The 21,515-nt window shown below is 41.5% G+C and overlaps 2 protein-coding genes across 4 annotated transcripts in view; one reads left to right on the top strand and one right to left on the bottom strand.

The window, feature by feature from the left end:
• The window catches only part of LOC135217132 (uncharacterized), a 374,498-nt gene that overhangs the window by 259,622 nt on the left and 93,361 nt on the right, over window positions 1-21,515 (top strand). The gene's annotated exons all lie outside the window — the stretch shown is intronic.
• LOC135217210 (uncharacterized) lies at window positions 9,424-19,146 on the bottom strand. The gene is made up of 5 exons (XM_064252943.1): window positions 19,043-19,146; window positions 17,555-17,690; window positions 16,980-17,095; window positions 14,956-15,142; window positions 9,424-9,621 (listed from the first exon to the last, which is right to left on the bottom strand). Exons 1-5 carry the CDS (start codon window positions 19,144-19,146, stop codon window positions 9,424-9,426), a joined length of 741 nt encoding a protein of 246 aa, XP_064109013.1.

Raw genomic sequence — 21,515 nt, forward strand, 5'->3', positions numbered from 1 at the left:
AAATGTAAGTAAAACTGACTCGCTCACTCTATAAAAGAAGTGTCGGTATGGGAATACAGGCGAGTGGGATCACTACCACGAGTCATTTACCATTTAGACCTTCCAACATAAAATCCCCACCAGAGAGAGCTGATACTAAAGGTGATGCGGGGCCGCTACTACTACTACTACCGACGCCACGGACAGCAGCGCCCCTAGCGGTCATCCTTAATCTTTAGCTTTACAGCGCTAGGTGCATTTTTCCCTTGTGTTGTTTTTTCTCGGATTACTTTCAACCATTACGATGGAACGTGCTGCAATTGCTTCGGCTAAGTTAAGTGCCTCATAAGTAGTATTTCCTAGTATTTTAGTCTTCCAGGGACCAGTATTTTCCTTTTTATAGGTCATATATGGTCTCCCCCGGTTGACTCGTGGCGGCCGTGTGCCGCCTCGTGTTTAAGATTTCCCGGTCTCCCATACTGGGACATCTTATGCTTATGGGCTTTTTATATTTACGTTCATCGTATTATTACATCGTTTTTATAGCTAGGACACAGCCCTTTTTACCATTTTCTCTTAGTTTGGTATTTAGGGCTATACTGTGTTTTCTGGCCCAGCATCCCAGCTCTTGCTCTTCATCGGCTACCGCTGGCTCCGAGAAGTCAACTGTTCTTCGGATCAGTTCGCCTCCTCCTGGGCTTCTTTTTCTTTTACTAAAAGTGTCTTTTCCTCTTTACGATGTATTATCAGTGTTATTTAGGGCGTTACGGCGTAGCCTAGGTGCTTGTGCCATGTGTTGGTACAGACTGGTTCACGTGGCCCCTCTGTGGTTGTGTTGCTATCGCGGCTTAGGCCACCTGCGATTACGTGTCCCTTAGCACCTTACCCTTCCCCTTCCCTCCCTACCAGGTGATAGGGAGGGGTCTGGTGGATCTCTTTGGTTGTCATGACAACCACCGTAGCCTACCTCCCTCTCCCTCCGAGGAGGCCTGGAGCTCCATACCAGCTGGGGTATAGGGCGACCACTTGTCTCGGGTACCGGGTTACCGAGCGGGTAGTAGTAGCGACGGGGGGAGAGAGAGAGAGAGAGAGAGAGGAGAGAGAGAGAGAGAGAGAGAGAGAGAGAGAGAGGAGGCCACCACCCTCTCTCTCTTCTGCCGTGTTTACGCACGGGACCCACCCCCCCCCCCCCCCCCCCCCCATTGCTCAGTCCACCCTTCCCCCTACCTTAACGGACGGAGCCTCCGCTGAAGCCGGGGGCCCCTTCGGTTATAGGTCCGCCTGGCTCCGCCAGTGGGCGGGGTGGGAAATTACTAGTGGTCTGTTGCTTGCCTACTATATCCTGTTTTTCGCTACCGGAGGAGAGCTCGCTCCTTACCCGGGCACTCCTCTAGTAGACGGAAAGTTTTATACCTCATTATATACGGATATACCTTACTGTTTACGGTGACTTTTAGTTTTAATTGTATTTCATGTACTATCTCCGTCGTGGTTTCATGGCTCCTCACCACTCCTGGTTGGAATCTTTTTCCTGTCTCCGGCGTAGCCTTCAGACCTCCTCCAACCGCCTAGTTACCACACGTATTATGGCGGGGCTCTGGTTTAATCTAACTTACATGCTCCGGCATGCAGCGGAGTAGTTTGTTAGGCTGTAAGTGTGCACCTGATACTCATGTATCTCTCCACTTACAGGCTACCAACTGCCAGGTCCCAGGTTGCAACGCGACGTTGTACGACCCCTGCGCCCATGAAGAGTGTAGGACCCACGCCCCGTGTGCCACCAACCACAACGGACTGATCGTTTGGCACCCGGAGGCTTGCACCATCTGCTATGACCTCGTGAGTCAGCTTTTGGGTGGGGTAAGTTTACTCCTGGACATTTCTTCGTCTTATCATCCACTAACCCTTAGTTTTAAGCTTCTTTAAACCGTATCTCCGCCGCTAGAAGCTTCATATCGCCTCTCTTCCAGGCTGCCACCGTGAGGAAGTCGCCATGGTGGACCCCAATACTCGCAGCCCCCACTCAGTCTCTATTCAGCAGAGTGCAGGGCAAGGCGTTCGGGTCCGTCTCTACGCAGAGCCGGTCCCAGATTGGCCAACCTTGGACCTAAATATCGAACCTATGGGCGGTAGGGGCAGAGAGGTTTGGTTTGGTTGAGCTGTGTGTCGGGCGCCCAAGGTCTTTCCTTGGGTGCTCCTGGATCTTCTTCCCCTGTTCCTTCTTCCTCTTCCTTCCAAGGCTTCACGGGATCGAGATCCCTGTTCGCTCTCACCCCGCTCTCTCTGTACCCCCGAAGGTGAAGGGACAGAGAGAACAGAAGACCCTACATAAGACGACTTCTAAGAAGTCGTCATCTTCTTCAGCTAGGAAGTCTACGACTTCCTACGCAGACGCGGTGAAAGCGAAGCCTAGCTCTTCCTATTCTAAGAGCTCTAGAAGCAAGGCTTCTAAGGAGAAGGCTCGCGCTCCGGCCGAGCCAACGCCTTCTCCGGCATCTACCGGATCTACTCCGGTAACTCCTGTTGGGGTGGCGGGACCGAGCTCTTTTGATCCCACCACTTTCTCAGCAGTAGTAAATGCAGCAAGTGGGAGAGATGTTGGCTCTCTTGGCTCCAAGTTTGAGCAAATGTTTGCACAGCTGTCAAACACGATTAACCAGTCTGGTCAGTCTATCCAAGACCTCTCTAACCGAGTTAGAGAGCATGACGACCGCTTTGCTGGCCTCAACCAGGCTCCTCAGCCAAGCTCCCCTGTAGCAGGTACTGGTCTCTTACAGTTACCTCCTTATGAATCCCTACCAGCCTTCTCTATGGATAACCCATGGAGAGTGGCCGCTTATGCCCCCTTCAAGGACGGCATGATTTCTATTCCGGAGTGTGGAACTCGAAGGATTGAGGACTTCGAGTTCTACCCTCCCGGACTGACTCAGCCTTTCATAGGGTATGCTAGGCTGACCGTCACTGCTCTCAATAGAGAGGATAAGATCTCCCGAGAGACTGTGCTATATAGTAAGGATCATGCACAGCGGGAATGGGTTCACTGCCTGGAGGATTGGGACTGTCCAACACAAACTCCAGGCATTCAAGAGTCCCCTTTACTATCTTCGCTACGGAGGAGGAGCTTCTCTTCCGTTCGCGTACTAAGGTAGTAGAAGCGACTCTTCAGGCAGTCCTTAAAGACGAGCCCCATGCCACAGTTGAGGGAAGCGAATCTACATCTCCGCTCTTCCTGGCCTTCGGAGAATTGTGGGAGAACCTACCTGCCCCTTTCTCAGTAGGTAAGCTGAAGCCAGACTGCGTGATGGATCAGTTTTGGCGAGAAGCTTCCAAGACTGCCTGATACCCTTATTCAGGCAGAGTTTGATGCCCGTTCAAGATTTGGGAGGTCTCTTAACTCCCTTATCATTACGGAGATGGCTGCCCTGTCCTACGCTACAGAACCGTTGTTCAAGATACTGGCTAAATCCCAGCTCCAGACGGTCCAAGCCGATGCTTTTGACTTCTTCCTAGCCAGAAGGAACTGCCGAAAGCATGTCTTGCAGGAGGCAACTATCAGGCATGAGCCTAATAGACTCTTAGCTTCCAGCATGTGGGGTGCGGACCTCTTCCCAGCCCGGCCTCTGTGAATGAGGTGCACCAAGAGGCTGCTAGGCTTAACCAGAGCCTTAGAGCTAGATGGGGCATCTCTTCCAAGAGGAAACAAGAGACCGCCCCTGCTGCTGGTAAGAAACTAAAGAAGACAGGTAGAAGGTTCCAACCTTACCAGAAACAACAGCAGCAACAGCATTTCGTTCAGGCCGTCCCAGTTACACACAGGGACAGCCGTCAACCTCGAAGCAGACACAGCCCATTCTCCTGTTGTCTCCTCAAAGTCAACCTTCCACCTCTTATGCAGTCTCGCCGGCCTTCAATTCAATGTATGAAAGCCAGGCCTACCCAACCTTTAACAGGTTCTCTAGGGGTAGCAGGGCGAGGGGCCACTTTCGCCAGCGTGGCACAGGAAGAGACTGCAAGAGGCAAGCACTTCAGAGGAGGGCGCGGAGGTCAACCCGCTCAACAACAGTGAGGCTCCCCAGGTAGGAGGGAGGCTGTTCCTCTTCCGTCACAGGTGGGGGTTCAGCAAATGGGCACAGAGCATCGTGTCCAAATGGATTGGGTTGGAGATTGGATCAAAGATCCTCCTCCAATCAAATCATTCTATCAGGTACCATCAAAGGAATTGACAGATTATGCGGAGGAACTCCTTCAGAAAGGAGCTATTGCGAGAGTCAAGCATCTAAAATTTCAAGGTCGCTTATTCAGCGTGCCAAAGAAAGGCTCAACAAAAAGAAGGGTAATCTTAGACTTGTCAAAGCTAAACTCTTTCATTCGTTGCGACAAGTTCAAAATGCTCACATCTCGCAGGTAAGGACCTTACTTCCCGTGGGGGCCGTCACAACCTCTATCGATCTTACAGACGCATACTATCATATCCCTATAGCCAGACACTTCCGTCCATTCCTAGGCTTCAAACTAGGAAATCAGGAAGTTCCTCATTCAAGTGATGCCCATTCAGTCTGAAGTAGGCCCCCGAGGGTATTCACGAAAATAGCAGATGTGTAGTTCAACAGTTGAGAACTCAGGGGATAATGGTAGCAGCATACCTCGACGATTGGTTGATCTGGGCACCAACGGTCAAGGAATGTCTCAAAGCCACAAAGAAGGTAGTACAATTTCTGGAACATCTGGGGTTCCAGATAAACAAATCAAAATCCAGACTCACTCCGGAGTCTCATTTTCAGTGGCTAGGAATACAATGGGATTTGTCTTCCCACAATCTGTCAATTCCAGTGGTCAAAAGAAAAGAAATAGCCAAGTCTGTGAGGCAATTTCTCAAAAGCAAACAAACATCAAGGAGAAACCAGGAAAGAATCCTAGGTTCTCTTCAGTTTGCCTCAGTGACAGACATCCTCCTGAAAGCAAGGCTGAAAGATATAAATCGAGTTTGGCGATCGAGAGCAAACGTCAAATCTCGGGACAAGTTGTCAGTAATTCCACAGATCCTTCGCAACCAGCTCCGGCCATGGACAAAAGTGAAGAATCTTGCCAAATTGGTACCCCTTCAATATCCCCTTCCAGTGTTTAACCATTCACACGGATGCCTCCCTGTCCGGTTGGGGGGATATTCTCAATTCAAACAAGTTCAGGGGACTTGGTCAGTTCAGTTCCGCCAGCTCCACATAAACGTCCTGGAAGCAATGGCAGTATTTCTTACCCTGAAGAGACTCCTTCCCTCGAAGAAGTCTCAATTAAGACTAGTTTTGGACAGTGCAGTGGTAGTACATTGCATCAACAGAGGAGGGTCCAAATCCAAACACGTGAATCATGTCATGATAGCCATCTTTGCGCTAGCAGACAAGCACAGATGGCATCTGTCCGCCACTCACCTGGCAGGGGTAAGAAATGTGATAGCAGACGCTTTGTCCCGGTCAGTCCCTCTGGAATCAGAATGGTCCCTAGACGACAGGTCATTCCAGTGGATATGCCAGAGAGTCCCAGGCCTCCAAGTAGATCTCTTCGCCTCACAAGCAAACCACAAGCTCCCTTGCTATGTGGCCCCCAACCTGGACCCTCTGGCCTATGCCACGGACGCCCTGTCGTTAGACTGGAATCAATGGAGGAAAATCTATATATTTCCTCCTTTTGAAAGTCTTGAGCAAGCTGAGGACTTTCAAGGGACTAGTAGCTCTGATTGCTCCAGACTGGCCAAAAAGCAACTGGTATCCTCTGCTTCTGGAATTGGGTCTCCGACCTCAACGGATTCCCAATCCCAAGTTGTCGCAATCAATACAAATGAGGACTGTGTTTGCTTCCTCAGGAATTCTCCAGACCCTAACTTTATGGACTTCATGAAGTTTGCGGCTAAAAAAGATGCTAACATTGATCCACAAAACATCCTCTTTCTAGAATCAGACAAAAGAGAGTCAACTATTAGACAATATGACTCAGCTGTTAAAAAATTAGCATCCTTCCTGAATGAATCAAACACTACAACCATGACAGTTAACTTTTCAGGTCCTTGTTTGAAAAAGGTTTAGCAGCTAGCACTATTACTACTAATAAATCGGCTTTGAAGAAAATCTTTCAGTTGGGTTTCCAAATAGACCTAACAGAATCTTTACTTTACGTCTATTCCCAAAGCCTGTGCTAGACTTAGACCTTCTCAAAGGCTACTGCAGTTTCATGGTTCTTAAATGATGTCCTCAAACTAGCCTCAGATACTGACAATCGTCTTGCACATTCATGATGCTCCTTAGAAAGACGTTATTTTTGTTAAGCCTGGCTTCAGGAGCCAGAATTTCAGAACTGTCGGCTCTATCCAGAGATGCGGGTCATGTGGAATTTCTCCCCTCAGGAGAAGTTCTACTTTCCCCGGATCGTAGCTTTTTAGCAAAAAAATGAGGATCCCCTTGCAAGGTGGGCTCCTTGGAAAGTCATCCCACTTCCGCAAGATCCTTCTCTCTGCCCAGTATCAACTTTAAGAGCTTTTCTATCTCGTACATCCTCTAGATCCTCAGGTTCTCTCTTTATGAGAGAAAAAGGTGGCACTTTATCAGTGAAAGGAATCAGACAACAGATCCTTTACTTCATTAAACAAGCCACCCTGATTCATTTCCAAAAGCACATGACATCAGAGGAGTAGCCACCTCAATTAATTACTTCCAACATATGAACTTTGATGGATCTTAAAAAGTATACTGGATGGAAATCACCGACAGTCTTTAAACGTCATTACCTGAAGTCCTTGGAATCTTTAAAATTTTCTGCAGTAGCAGCGGGAAACATTGTTTCTCCTGATACTGCACAGTAGTTGTAGTATAGATCCAGGTCTCCTTTCTACCTACCTCGTCCAACATGCCACACCCTATTGCCATGCTACTCGGGATACTCTAGCCTTAGCCGCTAGAATCATATTGGTGGATTGTCTCTTATTTTTTTGCTAGGGACTTCCACGTTATGTACATATAATGTACTTCAGTGTTTCTACCCTTATTTTTATGCTAGGGTAGAACACAATGAGTTTGTATATTTTGTAAATATCTTAATTAAGTGAATCATTCTATATTGTTCTTCCCATTACACTATTATGTATCACCATGTCTAATATAAGTTAATTTTAAGTACTTTATATTGATTGCTTTCTTTACCATGCCATTGTCTAGTATAAGTTAGCTTTAAGTACTTTTGTTTGTATACTGTAATGTCCCTGATTCACTTATATTATATTACCTTTTTTACTATTGGGTTTTCATTTGTCCTTATTCCCTATCTTGTCTGTTTCTCTGGTACTATTTCATAGGCCGACACGAGCTGAGCCCAGAAAAGGGATTTTGACATAGGAAAAATCTATTTCTGGGTGATTGGCTTGTGTCGCCCTATGAACCCACCCGTTTTCTTTTACCCACCCTACAGGACAAGATGTTTCATAGATTAAGGATGACCGCTAGGGGCGCTGCTGTCCGTGGCGTCGGTAGTAGTAGTAGTAGCGGCCGCATCACCCTTTAGTATCAGCTCTCTCTGGTGGGATTTTATGTTGGAAGGTCTAAATGGTAAATGACTCGTGGTAGTGATCCCACTCGCCTCTATTCCCATACCGACACTTCTTTTATAGAGTAAGCGAGTCAGTTTTACTGACTTTTTCTTAATTTTATTTTTCTCTGGTAATTTTAGATTAATTTTACCTAGAAATAATGATCTTAAGGATATTTCATAGGGCGACACAAGCCAATCACCCAGAAATAGATTTTTCCTAAGTCAAAATCCCTTTTTCGACCATTTCGGTAGAGTCAAAGTTGACCAAACGTGTTTTTTTTCTATTTATCGTGATTTATATGCAATATTTTAAAAGATGAATAAAAGCTACATCCTTCAATTATTTTTTGTTGTATTCTAAATGAAATTGCCGCACATTTTCATATATAAACTTTATGTAACGGCTAATTTAAAATAGTGCAAACATTACCACAATCGCACGTATGATTTTTTCGGAAGAGTTACCGCGCGGACATAAAGAAAATGTTATTTTTTTCATAAATTCACCATAAATCGAAATATTGTGCTAGAGACATCCAATTTGTTGCAAAATGAAGGTAAATGCTTGAATATTACTAGAATATAAGCGATTTAGCTTACAATTGCGTTTTTCGATCATTTCGGTAGAGTCAAAGTTGACCGAAGGTTGAAATTTTGGCAATTATCGTTAATTATATGAAAATATCTCAAAACTGATAAAGCTACAACCAATGGTTGTTTTTAGTTGTATTGTGCATGAAATTGCACACATTTCATATATAAAACTTTATATAACGGCTAATTTTAAAATGGTGCAAACATTACCACATCGCATGTATGATTTTTTTCGGAAGAGTTACCGCGCGGACGTACGGAAAAAGTTTTTTCATAAATTCACCATAAATCGAAATATTGTGCTAGAGACTTCCAATTAGTTGCAAAAATTAAGGTAAATTATTGATATTACTAGAATATAAGAGTTTTAGCTTACAATTGTGTTTTTCGACCATTTCGGTAGAGTAAAATTTGACTGAAGGTTGAAATTTTGGCAATTATCGTTATTTATATGAGAATATCTCAAAACTGATAAAAGCTACAATTATTAGTATTTTATTGTTGTATTCTACATAAAAATGCGCACATTTTCATATATAATACTTCATGTAACGGCTAATTTACAACGGCTAATTTACAATGGTACAAAAATTATGTCAAAGTGACGAAATAATTTCCGAGATGTGTCACAGATACTTTTTAGTGCGGCAAGAAAGAAATTCGCGCTTTGCGCACCTTGCGTAACGATTGTAAACAAAACAACACCTTGATCCGTGAACTCCCAGCATCCCCCAAGGCGCATGATTCAACAAGTTTTTAGGCTGGTAGGCCTATAAGTATTTTTCGCGAATTTTAAAAAAAACTTTCGTAAGCAGACGTAAAATACGTCCAGTCGGCACACGGGAGACAAAAAATGTCGACGTAAAATACGTCCAATCGGCGTAAGAGGGTTAAGAGGCTGCTCATGTTTTGGATATACTGACTTGAAAATTTGTTCACCAGATGTATGGCCACCTCTGCAATCTCTGAGTAATCATTTGCAATTCCTCTGCATTGATGGGTGAAATCTGGTTGGAATATAAAACAATCCCTACTTTGTTGTATGATTTAGTCATCTTTAAATTACCACTGAAGTGACTTTGCAGTTTTGCATTTAAACTTCTGGGCAGTGAGATACACACAGTGTTGGGAATGAACATTAGTACATTTTTTTGCCATCTTTTGTTTGATTGTGTATTTACCTACGTAATCTGCCGTTTCACTGAATCCTCTGTTGTGTTTTTCTTGATAAGTTTATTAGTGATGAATCATCGGCTACTGCTCTAGTAATATATAAATTTATTGCAATGGGGCAGTTTTGAGATACTTTTTGCTACAAGAGTGATGATAGCATGCTTCCTTTGCAATAAGTTTGGCATCTGCAATTTTCAACAGTAATTCATGGTCTCGTAAAATGTTTGCTGCATATTTGATATCCTTCTCAGCATCTTTAGTCTCACAAGCCAAATGGTTCTTCTTTCCCTTTAACTTTTTTATCTTTTCATTCCACAAAATATACAACTCTCAACTCTGTTCAAACAAATTTGTGTCTGTTAATGGCTTAGAAGAAGTGTTAGCGAGAATATCTTTTCACAGTGTGCATCTGCTTGCTTCAGGTGTTTTGACTTTAACAGCATTAAATTTTTTTAAGGCATTACCTATGATTACCCATATTTGCTTGAATCATGCAATATTAACAAAGTAGCAAATGATAGAACAAAGCTTTTCACAATAAAATTTAGGATAAACGAGAAACACCCTCATTCGTCATTGCGGTGATGCACAGCTAACTTGAAATAGAGGGAGGAGAGAATTTTTATTTTTGAGGAATATTAAATGAAAGATTTTAAGTTATTGTGCGTCGTGATATTGTTGAGGGGAGAAAATGAGACAGTAAAATTATCATATGTACGTAAAAGCAGTACTAATTCACATAAAAAATAAATGTTATTCACAATAAATTTAGCATAATGATGAAAACTTGAAAACAATCAAATGCAATATAAAAAAGAAAAAAAAAAGCTTGCTTGAATCAGTGTTTTTGGTGCGCTGAGTGAGACAATAGAGAGAAGAGAGGAGAGGGAAGAAGGGGTCTGCTTCCCACTGACTTATCAGCTGGGTGGGCTGGGATGATTATTTGCCCATTTCTTTCACTTAAGCTCAATCTGCCCAAATCACTTCTTTTTGTTACAGTAAAATGCCTATCTAGTGAAATTGCTTTTTACAATCTTTTAATACTGTAAAAGTAACCAAGTTCTGTAATAAACAAACTAGTACCCCATTCAGCTTCTGTATGCCTTCGATTGTTTGTTTAAACAGCTTCCTTGTGAAAAAGTTATTTAATCTCTGTTTCCTTTATTTGCATTCATGACTTATTACTTATTTGTTTGCAAAATCCTCATATTCATTTTAAAGTCTGCCACTTGCCAACAGTAAGTTGATGTAATGTGGCATAATAAATTTCTTTTTGTGGCGCTTAAGATCCAAGTGTAAACATGCTGATTACTCTCTCTCTTTCTCTCTCTGACACATAATCGGAAACAAACTGTCAATTCCTTTGATTATCCTTGTAAAATGTTAATTAATTTGATCAAACCTTTGCCTACTGTGACCATTTTGGTTTCCTCAATGGGTTCATGTCTCTCCTATCCCATTCCCCAGCTGGCCGGGCACCCACTTTTCACCAAACAGTTCGTAAATCATACACACAAAAAATCTAAAATTTACCTTATATAAGATACTGTTTCATTACTTTGCGCTCTTAATTTAATATTAGAACACATTAATAATAGAAAAAATGTGAAAAGGGGGACTTTTTGGGTTGGCTGCAATGAATTATCCTGGTTTCCTGTATTTCTTACAGGGATATTATGTATTTTCAAAATAACGTAAACTTCTATGATAAATGATATGTTATACCACCAAGTAGTTTTCATATCAAAGTCTCAAAGCAAATTCGACTCTATAATATAAAAGAATATTTACAAATACGTAACCGATTACTCAAAAAGAAATATTTAGAAGAATTTTCAGGAATTCAAAGTATAATCGAAATCAGTAGCCGATTACATACTCTGCTAATTGACTTGAGTGGCCTACACTCCACTCCGTCAAGCGAGCTGGAGGCTAGTAGCTAAGATGTGAAACATTCACAATTACATGACACCAGGAAAATACCTCCGTACGCTAAAGCCTTGCAAGCCCTCTCTCCCTTATACTGTATATTATCCATAACATTTTTGTTTAAACTATATATGGCACACTGTTTGAGATTACACTGCGCGTCAAAATAATTGTCGCGTTTCAAAACGCGACAGTTTTTTTGCCGCGAATAAGGCGACCCCCATATCTATGGGGAAAAAATCGGCTGGGAGAAACTGACTAATTGGCAACACAACTGAGTCATTTGTCTCACTCACAGCGTGGGAAAAAGTAACCAAAAGTTATCGGTCAGTGTTCTTAAGTGATTTATGAACAGTAGACATCGATCGTGACCTGCCTGATTTTTTGGATCACGCTTCCAGAATTTTCTTGTGAAAGTGTGTGTGTGTACGCTAGTGTACTATGTCTACAGGGATACCTCATTTGAAAATCGTGTACGAGTTGTGCAGTTACACAGTGAAGTTATAAAACTGGCGAAATTAGTGAGAAAATTGGTTGTAAACCAGCGAACTGTGGCAGCGCATTTTGAAAAAATACCACGACAATGGAGACCAGGAAGTACCTCGTGCTTCTACAAGTTCTGGGAGGCCACGTATCATTAGTAACAGGGGTTTAAGAGTGCTGGGCAGGGATATTGAAGTCAATCCGACCCTTACTGCCAGAGAACTTAAGGTTGCAAATCCAGATATAGTGGCAGGAGCTTCTGTTAGGACCATACAGCGGCGCTTGAGCAAGGACTTGAAATATTCAAAAGTGAAGGCGCGTAAGAAGCCGCTGATAACCACTAAACAAAAGAAGACTCGACTAAATTTTGCACGTTCTTACAAAGACTGGGCTCTGGCAAAATGGCGTCAAGTGCTATGGAGTGACGAAGCAAGTTTTTTTGTTTCGGACAATAAGGGAAAGTGTGTGTGGCGAAAGTCGACATCAGACCGCTGGACCCCAAGTACCTTGCCACGTGTGTGAAATTCCCTTCTTATGTAATGTATGGGGTTGTTTTGGTTATGGTGGTAAAGGTAATTTAGTAATATTACCTCGTAACAATCCTGTTAATAAGGACTCGTATTACACACTGTTGAACGAGAATTTGGAGGAATCTTTCGAGCTCAGTAAAACAAGTATTTTTCAGCAGGACGGAGCGCCTTCGCATACTGCGAAACAAAATATTATTGGTTCAAGGACTGTGGAATTGATTTTATACAAGACTGGCCAGGTATTCCCCAGATATTTCGCCTATTGAAAATCTTTGGGCGATTATGAAAAGAAAATTACAGGACGTTGACACGACAACAACTGAAAAGTTAGAGACACAGTTGAAACGTATCTGGGACAACCTTGACGAGAAGCTCCTGCAAAAACTTGCAGATTCCGTCCCCAATAGGCTTAAAGAAGTCGGAAACGTCGGGGAATGCCTATTAAATATTAGGCTAGGAGTTGGTGAGTGTTAACCTATTTTTTTTTTTTTTTTTTATTACTAACCATTGATTTTTAACCCCTTCTTTACCGGGTGGGTGAGCAGAATGTAAACATTGCGTTTGCTGCCGAACTGAATCTCTCGGTAGTGACTCAGAGGGGTGCCGATCGTAAAAATATTTGCCAAAAATACACTAATCAAGACAGGCTAATGAAATTATCAGGTATTATTAGCACTATAATAACGCATATTCTCTGTTAGTTTTATCATCCTACAGGGAAAATAAATGATTTTATGAAAAAAAATGTGAAACTCAGTGTCCCTTGTACAAGGGACACTGGTGGTCGGTGAGAAACTACGGTCTTGAATAGAAATTCGGTCTTACAGAATGTTGGTATATCGCACCTGGAACATGCACATAAAGTATTATCAAAATAGAACCGTAAATAAGCACGTAATAACAAAAAAAAAAAGAGCAAAAACTAAAGCGAAAGCCCCGCCAATAAATATGGAAATCGCAAATTTTATAGTATATCTTTCAAAAATTGGTCAATGTCATTTTCTACGTTTTCTAAGATTAGTTTCATCACAGAAAACAAACTTTTAGGGGCATCAGGGGTATCTAAAACTAATTTTCAAGTTTCTTGTCCTCAGAAAAAATCGCTTTTTCTCTGGTTTGGTTTTTTTATATATATAAAGTTACTATAAGGCTTTATTTCTACCTTCATTTATCTGGTGTTCATATCTTTCATTTGTAAAATGTAATGTGAATAAATAAATAAATACAGTAAATGATGATACAACTGGTTTTTTACTTGGGTAGAAGTTATTACATGTTTACGCTTGTCTGGTTTTGTGATTTTTTGTTGAGACGCAGTTCATCTGTCACCTACACACTACTATAAGCAATAATAATATTTTTTTGGGTTCATCATACGTCTGGCATCGTGTCATACTGTTTATTTTGCTCCAAACTCTTCAAACCGAAATTACAGAATGATTGGAAGTCCCTATCTGAAAAGAGGAGTTTTGGTGTACTACGCATACCACCTTTATGCACCCGGTGCGGTGTAGTAGACTTGAATGGTGGTACCCACCTACCTCCAAACAAACTTTCGGTAATGAAGAGGTTAATTAATATTTTCTTTTCCGCAACATGTTTTTTTCTTACGAAATCGCTACCACGACAGTTTTTTTGACGGGCACTGTATATGAAACAAGACTAGTCCTGTACAGTATTCTAAGAAATGTTCATTTAACATCCCACTCACAGGAAGGTTTCTCAGATGTTAAGCAGTATACTACCTGCACTTTTCAATGGAGGTAGATGAGGGGTCATGCCATAATTATGAGGGAATCTCTTACACATTGTTACCTATGGTAGAACTATTATTTTCCTTAGGGCAAAAAATAATCTGGATGCCTACTTCAAACCAATATGCAGCAAGAAACTCATTGGAGCAATAATTTACCTTTTTCAAGAAACAGAAGAATAAAGCATTCCCCTGTATTTGTGGGAGATGCGTACCGGATTCCCCCCCCCCCCCCCATCCCCCATAGCTAGAATCCATGAATAGTTGAAACCCCTATAAAAATGCTTAAAACTGCCAATTTTGTTAGTTAAAACTCAAGAAAACCCCACTAAAAATGTTTATAGTTGTTTTTATAAGTTTTATCACAAAAAGTGCATTTTATAATGAAATAAAAAGACACAATTTTTTTATCAATTTGTATGTTTCATAGTTAACAAACCTACGGTCTTAACAAGATGATAATCTTCTGGCGCCAGCTGGAAACCAGTTAAAAACAATCAGAAATTGTAAAGCAAGGAATCTATGGCATTTGGCAACTCATGTGTATACGAGGTGGATGCATTGGTCACTGACCAGGCTTGGAACCTCATGATGCACCAGTCTTTCTTCGACCACCCTGGAGAGTAGTGTCTCTTTGCTCTCTTTCCCCCAAGCCAGTTTTTTTTATTAAAGCCTGTACTACTTTGTTTCATATTTGTAGATTTCTCAAAGAAAAATACTGTAAATAGGCAAATTTTCCATGAATAATGGGAGCATATATTCCAGAGAGAAATCTGCAAATATGTGAGTCTGTGAAGTCCGGATGGTGCAAAACAAATACGGCAGGTTGCACAATACTACAAACTACTTCCTATGGACCATCAAATAAACTCAACACACTTCTTCAATGAAAAACCATAATAAAAATATTAAACTATGTAAGTATTTTTACTTATTGCCTACCTGTGGTTGTTTCTTGATTGCCCCTTTTTCATGGCCATGCCTTGATCCCTCATTTATGGCAGATATTCTTGAAGTTGTCTTATTAAGCCTCTTCTGCATGGCAGAGATCTCTCGACTTTCTTGTTCCCTCATGTATCGCTCGTTACGACCAACAGAACTACCTGCTTCACCACGGCTTGCACTTCCTCTGTTTAGATACAGATAAAGGCCTGTTAGACTTGTACATTTGCAAAGAAACAATAGTGATCTAATGCATGGCTATGGGACAGTCATTGCCTGATGAGACAGGAACTTCCTACTTAAGAAATCTTATTGATGCACCCTCAGCCAAAAATACAGTACAGGCAGTCCCTGGTTACCGGTCAATTTATGACACCATAACGGCCCGAGTTCCAGTTATTGCGCCAATAATAAGTTACGGCACCATAACATACCTAACAGAGGTGCCATAATGGCGCTTATGGATCCAATAACCGGTTATCGGCACCATAAGCATCATTATGGTGCATAAATCAGTTTCGGTTAATGGCAGTTCTGACTTATAGCACTCCTCTGAGAACGGAACCCCTACCGATAACCGGGACTGCCTGTTTCTATTTTATTAAGGAATTCCATTTGGTAATTCTAAATTAGGAATTATTATGCAATAATGTTAACTCATGGTAGATTATTTCAGTAATATTTGTATTAGTGAGTTAGCTTCATCTACTGAGAAAGGAGCTATAATCATAAACACTAGGAACATCAAAACTATTGCTTAGTCATTTTTCTATAATCACAGATCCAGTCTCCTAACGTACAAGGTAGATACTTAAATTTTCCATCTTTTTACATGAATACTAACACTGGGATTGTTAATGGGACATTATGATATTAAATTACATTTCATCATTGTTATCAGCTGGAAGATGAGAACTTTCACAAAACCAGCTTCATCTTGCACACTGAGATCTTCAAGGCAATGTCACATTACAACCAAATTCTTTGAAAAGAAACCTGACTTCATACAGTACCAAGGTGAAGTTAATTGCTATTTATTTTCAACTGAAAATAACTATTTAACCCATGTAAGAGTGTCAATAAGTATAAAATATATCACTACAGCATAACATTTTTATTAAATTAAAGGTTACCATTCAGGAGAATGTGCTAGCTCTCACAATAAAATTTGGTTCTACCATAGTAACATCATAATAAAGTACAGTGTTCCCCTGTATTCAAGGGGATGCATACCAGACAACCGGCCCCCCCCAACCTAGAATCCGCAAATACTTGAAACCCCTAAAAAAAATGCTTAAAACTACCTATTTTGTATAGTTAATTTTGTATAGTTAAAACTCAAGAAACACCCACTAAAAATTGAGGCGCCCACCGCTACAACTTACTTTCGCCACTTTTTAAAAAAATGAGTAAATCAAGATTAAAGTTTACCAATATTCAAGAAGTCATATTTTGCTGAGTTTTTTAGATAAAGGAGTAATTTTTTTGTGTTTGAAAGCTTATGATATGGGGAACTGCTTGGCACTAATGAAAAAAATCTGCCTATTTTCTTTGATAAAATGGAAACCGGGCATTTGTGGTAAAGTCAGTTCTGGCAGTGGACGCCTCAATTGTCATATCTGGTTTTTTTTATTACTTTAATAAAAAAAGGGCATTTTATGATGAAATTGATAAAAAAACATTGTGGATATATCTCATGGAAAAATACTGTGAATAGGCAAATTTTCAGTGAATAATGGGGGTATATATTCCAAGGAGAAATCAGCACAAACATGAGTCTGCAAATCTGAAATGCACGACTGGGGGGGGGCCACTGTATAATGTACATAAAATAAACTATACATACTTGATTATAATTATTATAGGTCAATCATACATTTTCAATTTGCAAATACTTTCAATGTATTAAAAAAAACAATAACCATCTTTGGGCTTCTAGTGCAAAACAATTTACCTAAATATTTTACATTATCATGATCTGGCCTACTGTATAAGCTGTAGTAAAGAAAATATGGTTTTCTTACCTACGACAACTTCTCTGATAACGCCTTGATGTTCTTGTATCATCCTCAGATTCTTCTTCAATAACAGGAACATCGCTCACCTGATGTCTCGTTCGATTGCCACCAGGGTATTCAATCTGAAGCATTAAATTGAAAAATAATATAGTACTGTAAACTACTTTTGTTTGACTTTAAGATTAATCTCAATTAAATAAAAAAAAACATGAAAATATTGCCTTGAAATAAGCAAAAATGTCAAAATAAAGCATATCACCCTATAAACCTCCAGTTTTGGGGGTTTATAAGGGTAAATATGTACAAAGATCGGCCAAATCCTACCCCTCACTTCTCAAGGTTCAGCTAATAGTTTGGATCACAAAATCATTGCAATCTAGGTCACCAAACTGATATTGCAGACTAAAACCCTAATAAATTTTGCCTTCCCTTACCTATCCAATGAACTGATACAAAAGGACTTCAAATAAATACTACTCAACATTGGTAGGCCAAATGATTCTTGGATGTAACTTTCATCTATTATTCCACTGGAAGATCAGTCTTCTACTGTATTTTACAGCTTTGATTATGGTACAAACCTCTGCTTCTTCCAGCAGGCTGAGGTACTCTGGTGGAAGAATGTCACGAATATCCTGGCGGTTTTTACTGGCAGTTGAAATCATTGCCATTACCTCCTCCATTTTAGCAAGACGATCTTTAGCTTTTTCTATATCCCTTAAAAACAAGATAAAATGATAAAAATTAGAACAAAAAGTTAAAATTAAGAAGAAATAAATTGCACATGAAAGTACGGTTAACTAGTATGATCTTTACTAATTTACAGGCAAATCATGGCATGACAAAATTTTGATGATTTTAGAATAAATTTTTAAAAATGCCAAACTTTAAAAATTATTTGTATTTTTTCTAACATACAAACACAAGGTCTTTACAAATGTGATCAACTTTCAGCGAACTGGAACCTAGCCATTAAGCTTTTTGCACAGTGGCAATGGTAACAGTTACCATAGGCAGGGGCGGAAGTAATGCCCACCCAGTCTGAATGTGTTCAATTCTAGTCAGCTTACCTTTTGGGCCAGGAAAGAGAATGAGGAGTGGTAAGAGGTGGGCCTTTTATATAAAGACCTCAGGTTTGTATGTTAGAAAAATTACAAATAGTCATTTCTTCCTACGCAAGTACAAACCCTTGGTCTTTACATATGGGAGACTTACTTTTCGAGGGGGGATTCTAAGTAATTCTCCAAACTGACTGTAGTTTAGCTCAACATTGGTATTCTCTTCCCGGTCATGAAAGAGGTAAGGAAAAGAAAATATATCTGATCTACTGAATAAAAGATGTTCAATTATCAGAATTCTGGGCATTTCAAATTAAGGGAATGTAAGTAAAATCCCTGATTCGAAAAGGTTTGAATAAACCCATAGTGTCGGAGACCGTAAGGCTAAAATAACCAACTGGCTAGGCCATAGTCAGTCCTTCTCTCCCATTTCTGGAAAGAAGGATCAAAGGCATGTAGTACTCCAGTCCAGCATGTGACAGCTCGTACACTGCTCCTCTGTCCACTGGAAGAGGAAGGGGGCTAAGAGAAAGTATGAAGGCCTCCACATAAACTTTCTCCTTGCAACTGCCACCTTAGGCAAGATGCAAGATGTCATGGAAAAATGTGAGCACCATTTTCGGCGATTTAAATCTGCTGCAGTCCCAAGTCTGAAGTAATGAAGATGAAAGCTGGCAGCAGGGGCTATGGTCCTTTCATGTATGATGTATTTGTGTATGCTTTTGAATCTGATTTTGACAGTCGTAGGAACTTCTTTTGTATTTATTTTATCATGTATTTGTATTGAAACTGCTACATTAACTAATAAGTGAGTGATACTTAAATTTGAAAAAACGTAACTGGCTATCGCAGGTACCGTCAACCGCGAAACAGCTCGCCCTTCCTTTGCAAAGCATCAGAGAGGTAAGCCACTTTTTTTTTTAAGCTTCCGTGCTCATGGTCAGATCAGACTACACCATACATTGTAACTTGTGTTATTAGCTTAACATCCATCACGTTGTGTTAACTGACCAGTTATTATGAGTATCATTCCCAGACTCGTCATAATTTTTTGTGATTTTTTGTAATTTAGGGGTTATTGAAACTGAGCTGGTCATGTATCCCTTCAGGACCATGTGGTTATTAATTGAGATCCAATACAGCATTTATGAATCTTCATTTGTCCCATGAGTAGGAACCGAAGTCTGTGCTATAGGGTAGGCCATCTTGCCAACAACATCAGGCAAAATAGTTAATAACCTGTTGTGATGTTTATTTCGCAACACATTTGGTCCTTCAAACTGGATGCCCTAAGACGTCAGTCTCCGATCGTACAAAAAGTGAATATGGTCTTTAGTCTTGCTAGATCATACACCAAGCTTTAGGCAATTATAGTGTCTTGATCTAACTTAATCAATGCCCATCTTAGCCTTTGTATTGATTTGCAACCTGAGTGAAATAACACAACATTAGCAAACCCAATGGACAAAACGTAAACTTGATTGAATTGTGATTTCAATGATTTTATAATAATAATAATAATAATAATTTGGTAGAAGACCCTCTTTTAGGCAAATGCTGTTAAAAAGGATGGCAGAATTAAGTGAGTTGATTTTATATATTGTTTTGTCTATTTTCCTTACAATTCGCTTCTCAGGCTCAGCGATGTTTCTGAGTAACTGGCCAATATTCATATTGGGGATTTTCAAAAATTATAAATGCTGAAGGAATCTTTTATTAGAACAAGATATCAGGTCCAGGTCAAGCAGGGGTCGTCGTCAGTGCTGGTATTATTCCGTAGGCGTAGTTCAGTTCGAGCCGGGGTCGTCTTAAGTTTAAGGCCTGTTATTGGTGCTGGTATAGCTGGTATCACGTGACGTTTCGACCTTCTCGTAGGTCATCTTCTGACGAGTCGGTTGAAGTGACTGTAGCAAGAAAGTTTGCGGAACGGTATTTATAGCGGCACGGACCTAGAGTTGCATTCTCATTGGTCGGGCCGGTCTTGGCCGAAGCCGTGGATCTCGCCTCGAAGGTCTCAGGGATTCTCTCGTGCAAGCGCCACAGTGGCGTGCCTGGGGATGAACGTCAGGAAATTCCGTCTGTAGCAGGAATCGTATCATCCTGTGGGGGTTCCTGGTTATCTGGCATCGTCGGGGGGTCGCTCGCTGCTCTCCTTCGTTTCATAATATATAATCATCTTAATGTTTCTGTCTGGGTCGGCGGGGCTGACGTTTTCCTCGATGATCTTTTTGAGGGCTTGTTCATCCTCCTTGTACCTCCGGTGGAAGTGCCCCTTGTAGAAAAGCTTGATTGCGCCCCCACCCTGTTGGCAGAGAAGCTACCTAGAATTCCGGACCACTTGGTCAAAGAGAATTCGAGGCAAGAACCAGATTAGGATGGTCGATCAACTCTGTCACTGCGGCGGAGTTGGTCGCGGCATCCTACACCGAAGAACAGTTGTTCCGGGTCCTCACGAAAGCCCTGTTGCAGACTTTCCAAACGGACCTGTACGATTTCATTATGGCGAGACGAGCCTGCAGAAAGTACGTCCTGGCGAGTGCCTCTATAAGGCACGAGCCTAACACTCATAAATTCCTCAATATGGGGAGAAAATCTGTTCCCAAAATATGAAGTTAACAACGTCTTTCATGAGGCAGCCAGAGCTAACCAGAGTCTTCAGGTCCGTTGGGGACTTCCTTTCAAAAGGAAGCTTGATGGCCCAGGACCCCAATCCAGACCTAAGAAGAGGCCAAGGAAGTTCCATCCCTACCGGACCTCTCATCCTCAGGCGATAGTGCAAGCGGTCCGGTCTCTCAGGTCAGTAAGCCTTCGACATCTAAGGCTCAACCGCAGCAGCATCTTGTTCTGGTACAAACTACACCGGCTCTGCAGCCTTTAGCCTCAACAGCCATAGTAACCTCCCCAGCCTTCAACCCCTCCTATGAGTCGCGAGGCGCATTTCATGGCTACAATAGGCATGCTGGAAGTATCAGAGCCAGAGGTCGCGCCTGGCTACGTGGCGGAGAAAGAGGTAGAGGCTTCGGAGGAGGCAGAAGAAGCAGACCTGCAGCCAACCAGTGAGAACCCGCAGGTGGGAGGGAGATTATATCTCTTCCGGGACCATTGGACCTTCAGTCCATGGGCCCACAGTATAGTCTCCAAAGGTCTAGGGTGGAAATGGGAGAAAGGGCCCCCTCCACCAATCAGTTTTCACCAGACTCCGACAACGGACCTTTTAGACAATGCCAAAAGATCTCCCCTAAAAGAAGGCTATAAAGGGAGTTTTCAAGACGTCTGTTCAGTGTCCCAAAAAAGGACTCGAACAAAAGGAAAGTGATTCGGGACTTTTCCCGTCTCTATTACATTCAATGCGATAGATTCCGCATGTTGACCGTCTCGCAGGTGCGACCTTACTTCCCTGTGGGCCGTCATCACCTGTATAGATCTTACAGACGCTTACTATCATGTTCCGATCGCAAGGAACTTCTCTCCACACCTAGGCTTC

This window comes from Macrobrachium nipponense, chromosome 7 (genome assembly GCF_015104395.2).
Source record: "Macrobrachium nipponense isolate FS-2020 chromosome 7, ASM1510439v2, whole genome shotgun sequence".
Lineage (NCBI taxonomy): Eukaryota > Metazoa > Arthropoda > Malacostraca > Decapoda > Palaemonidae > Macrobrachium > Macrobrachium nipponense.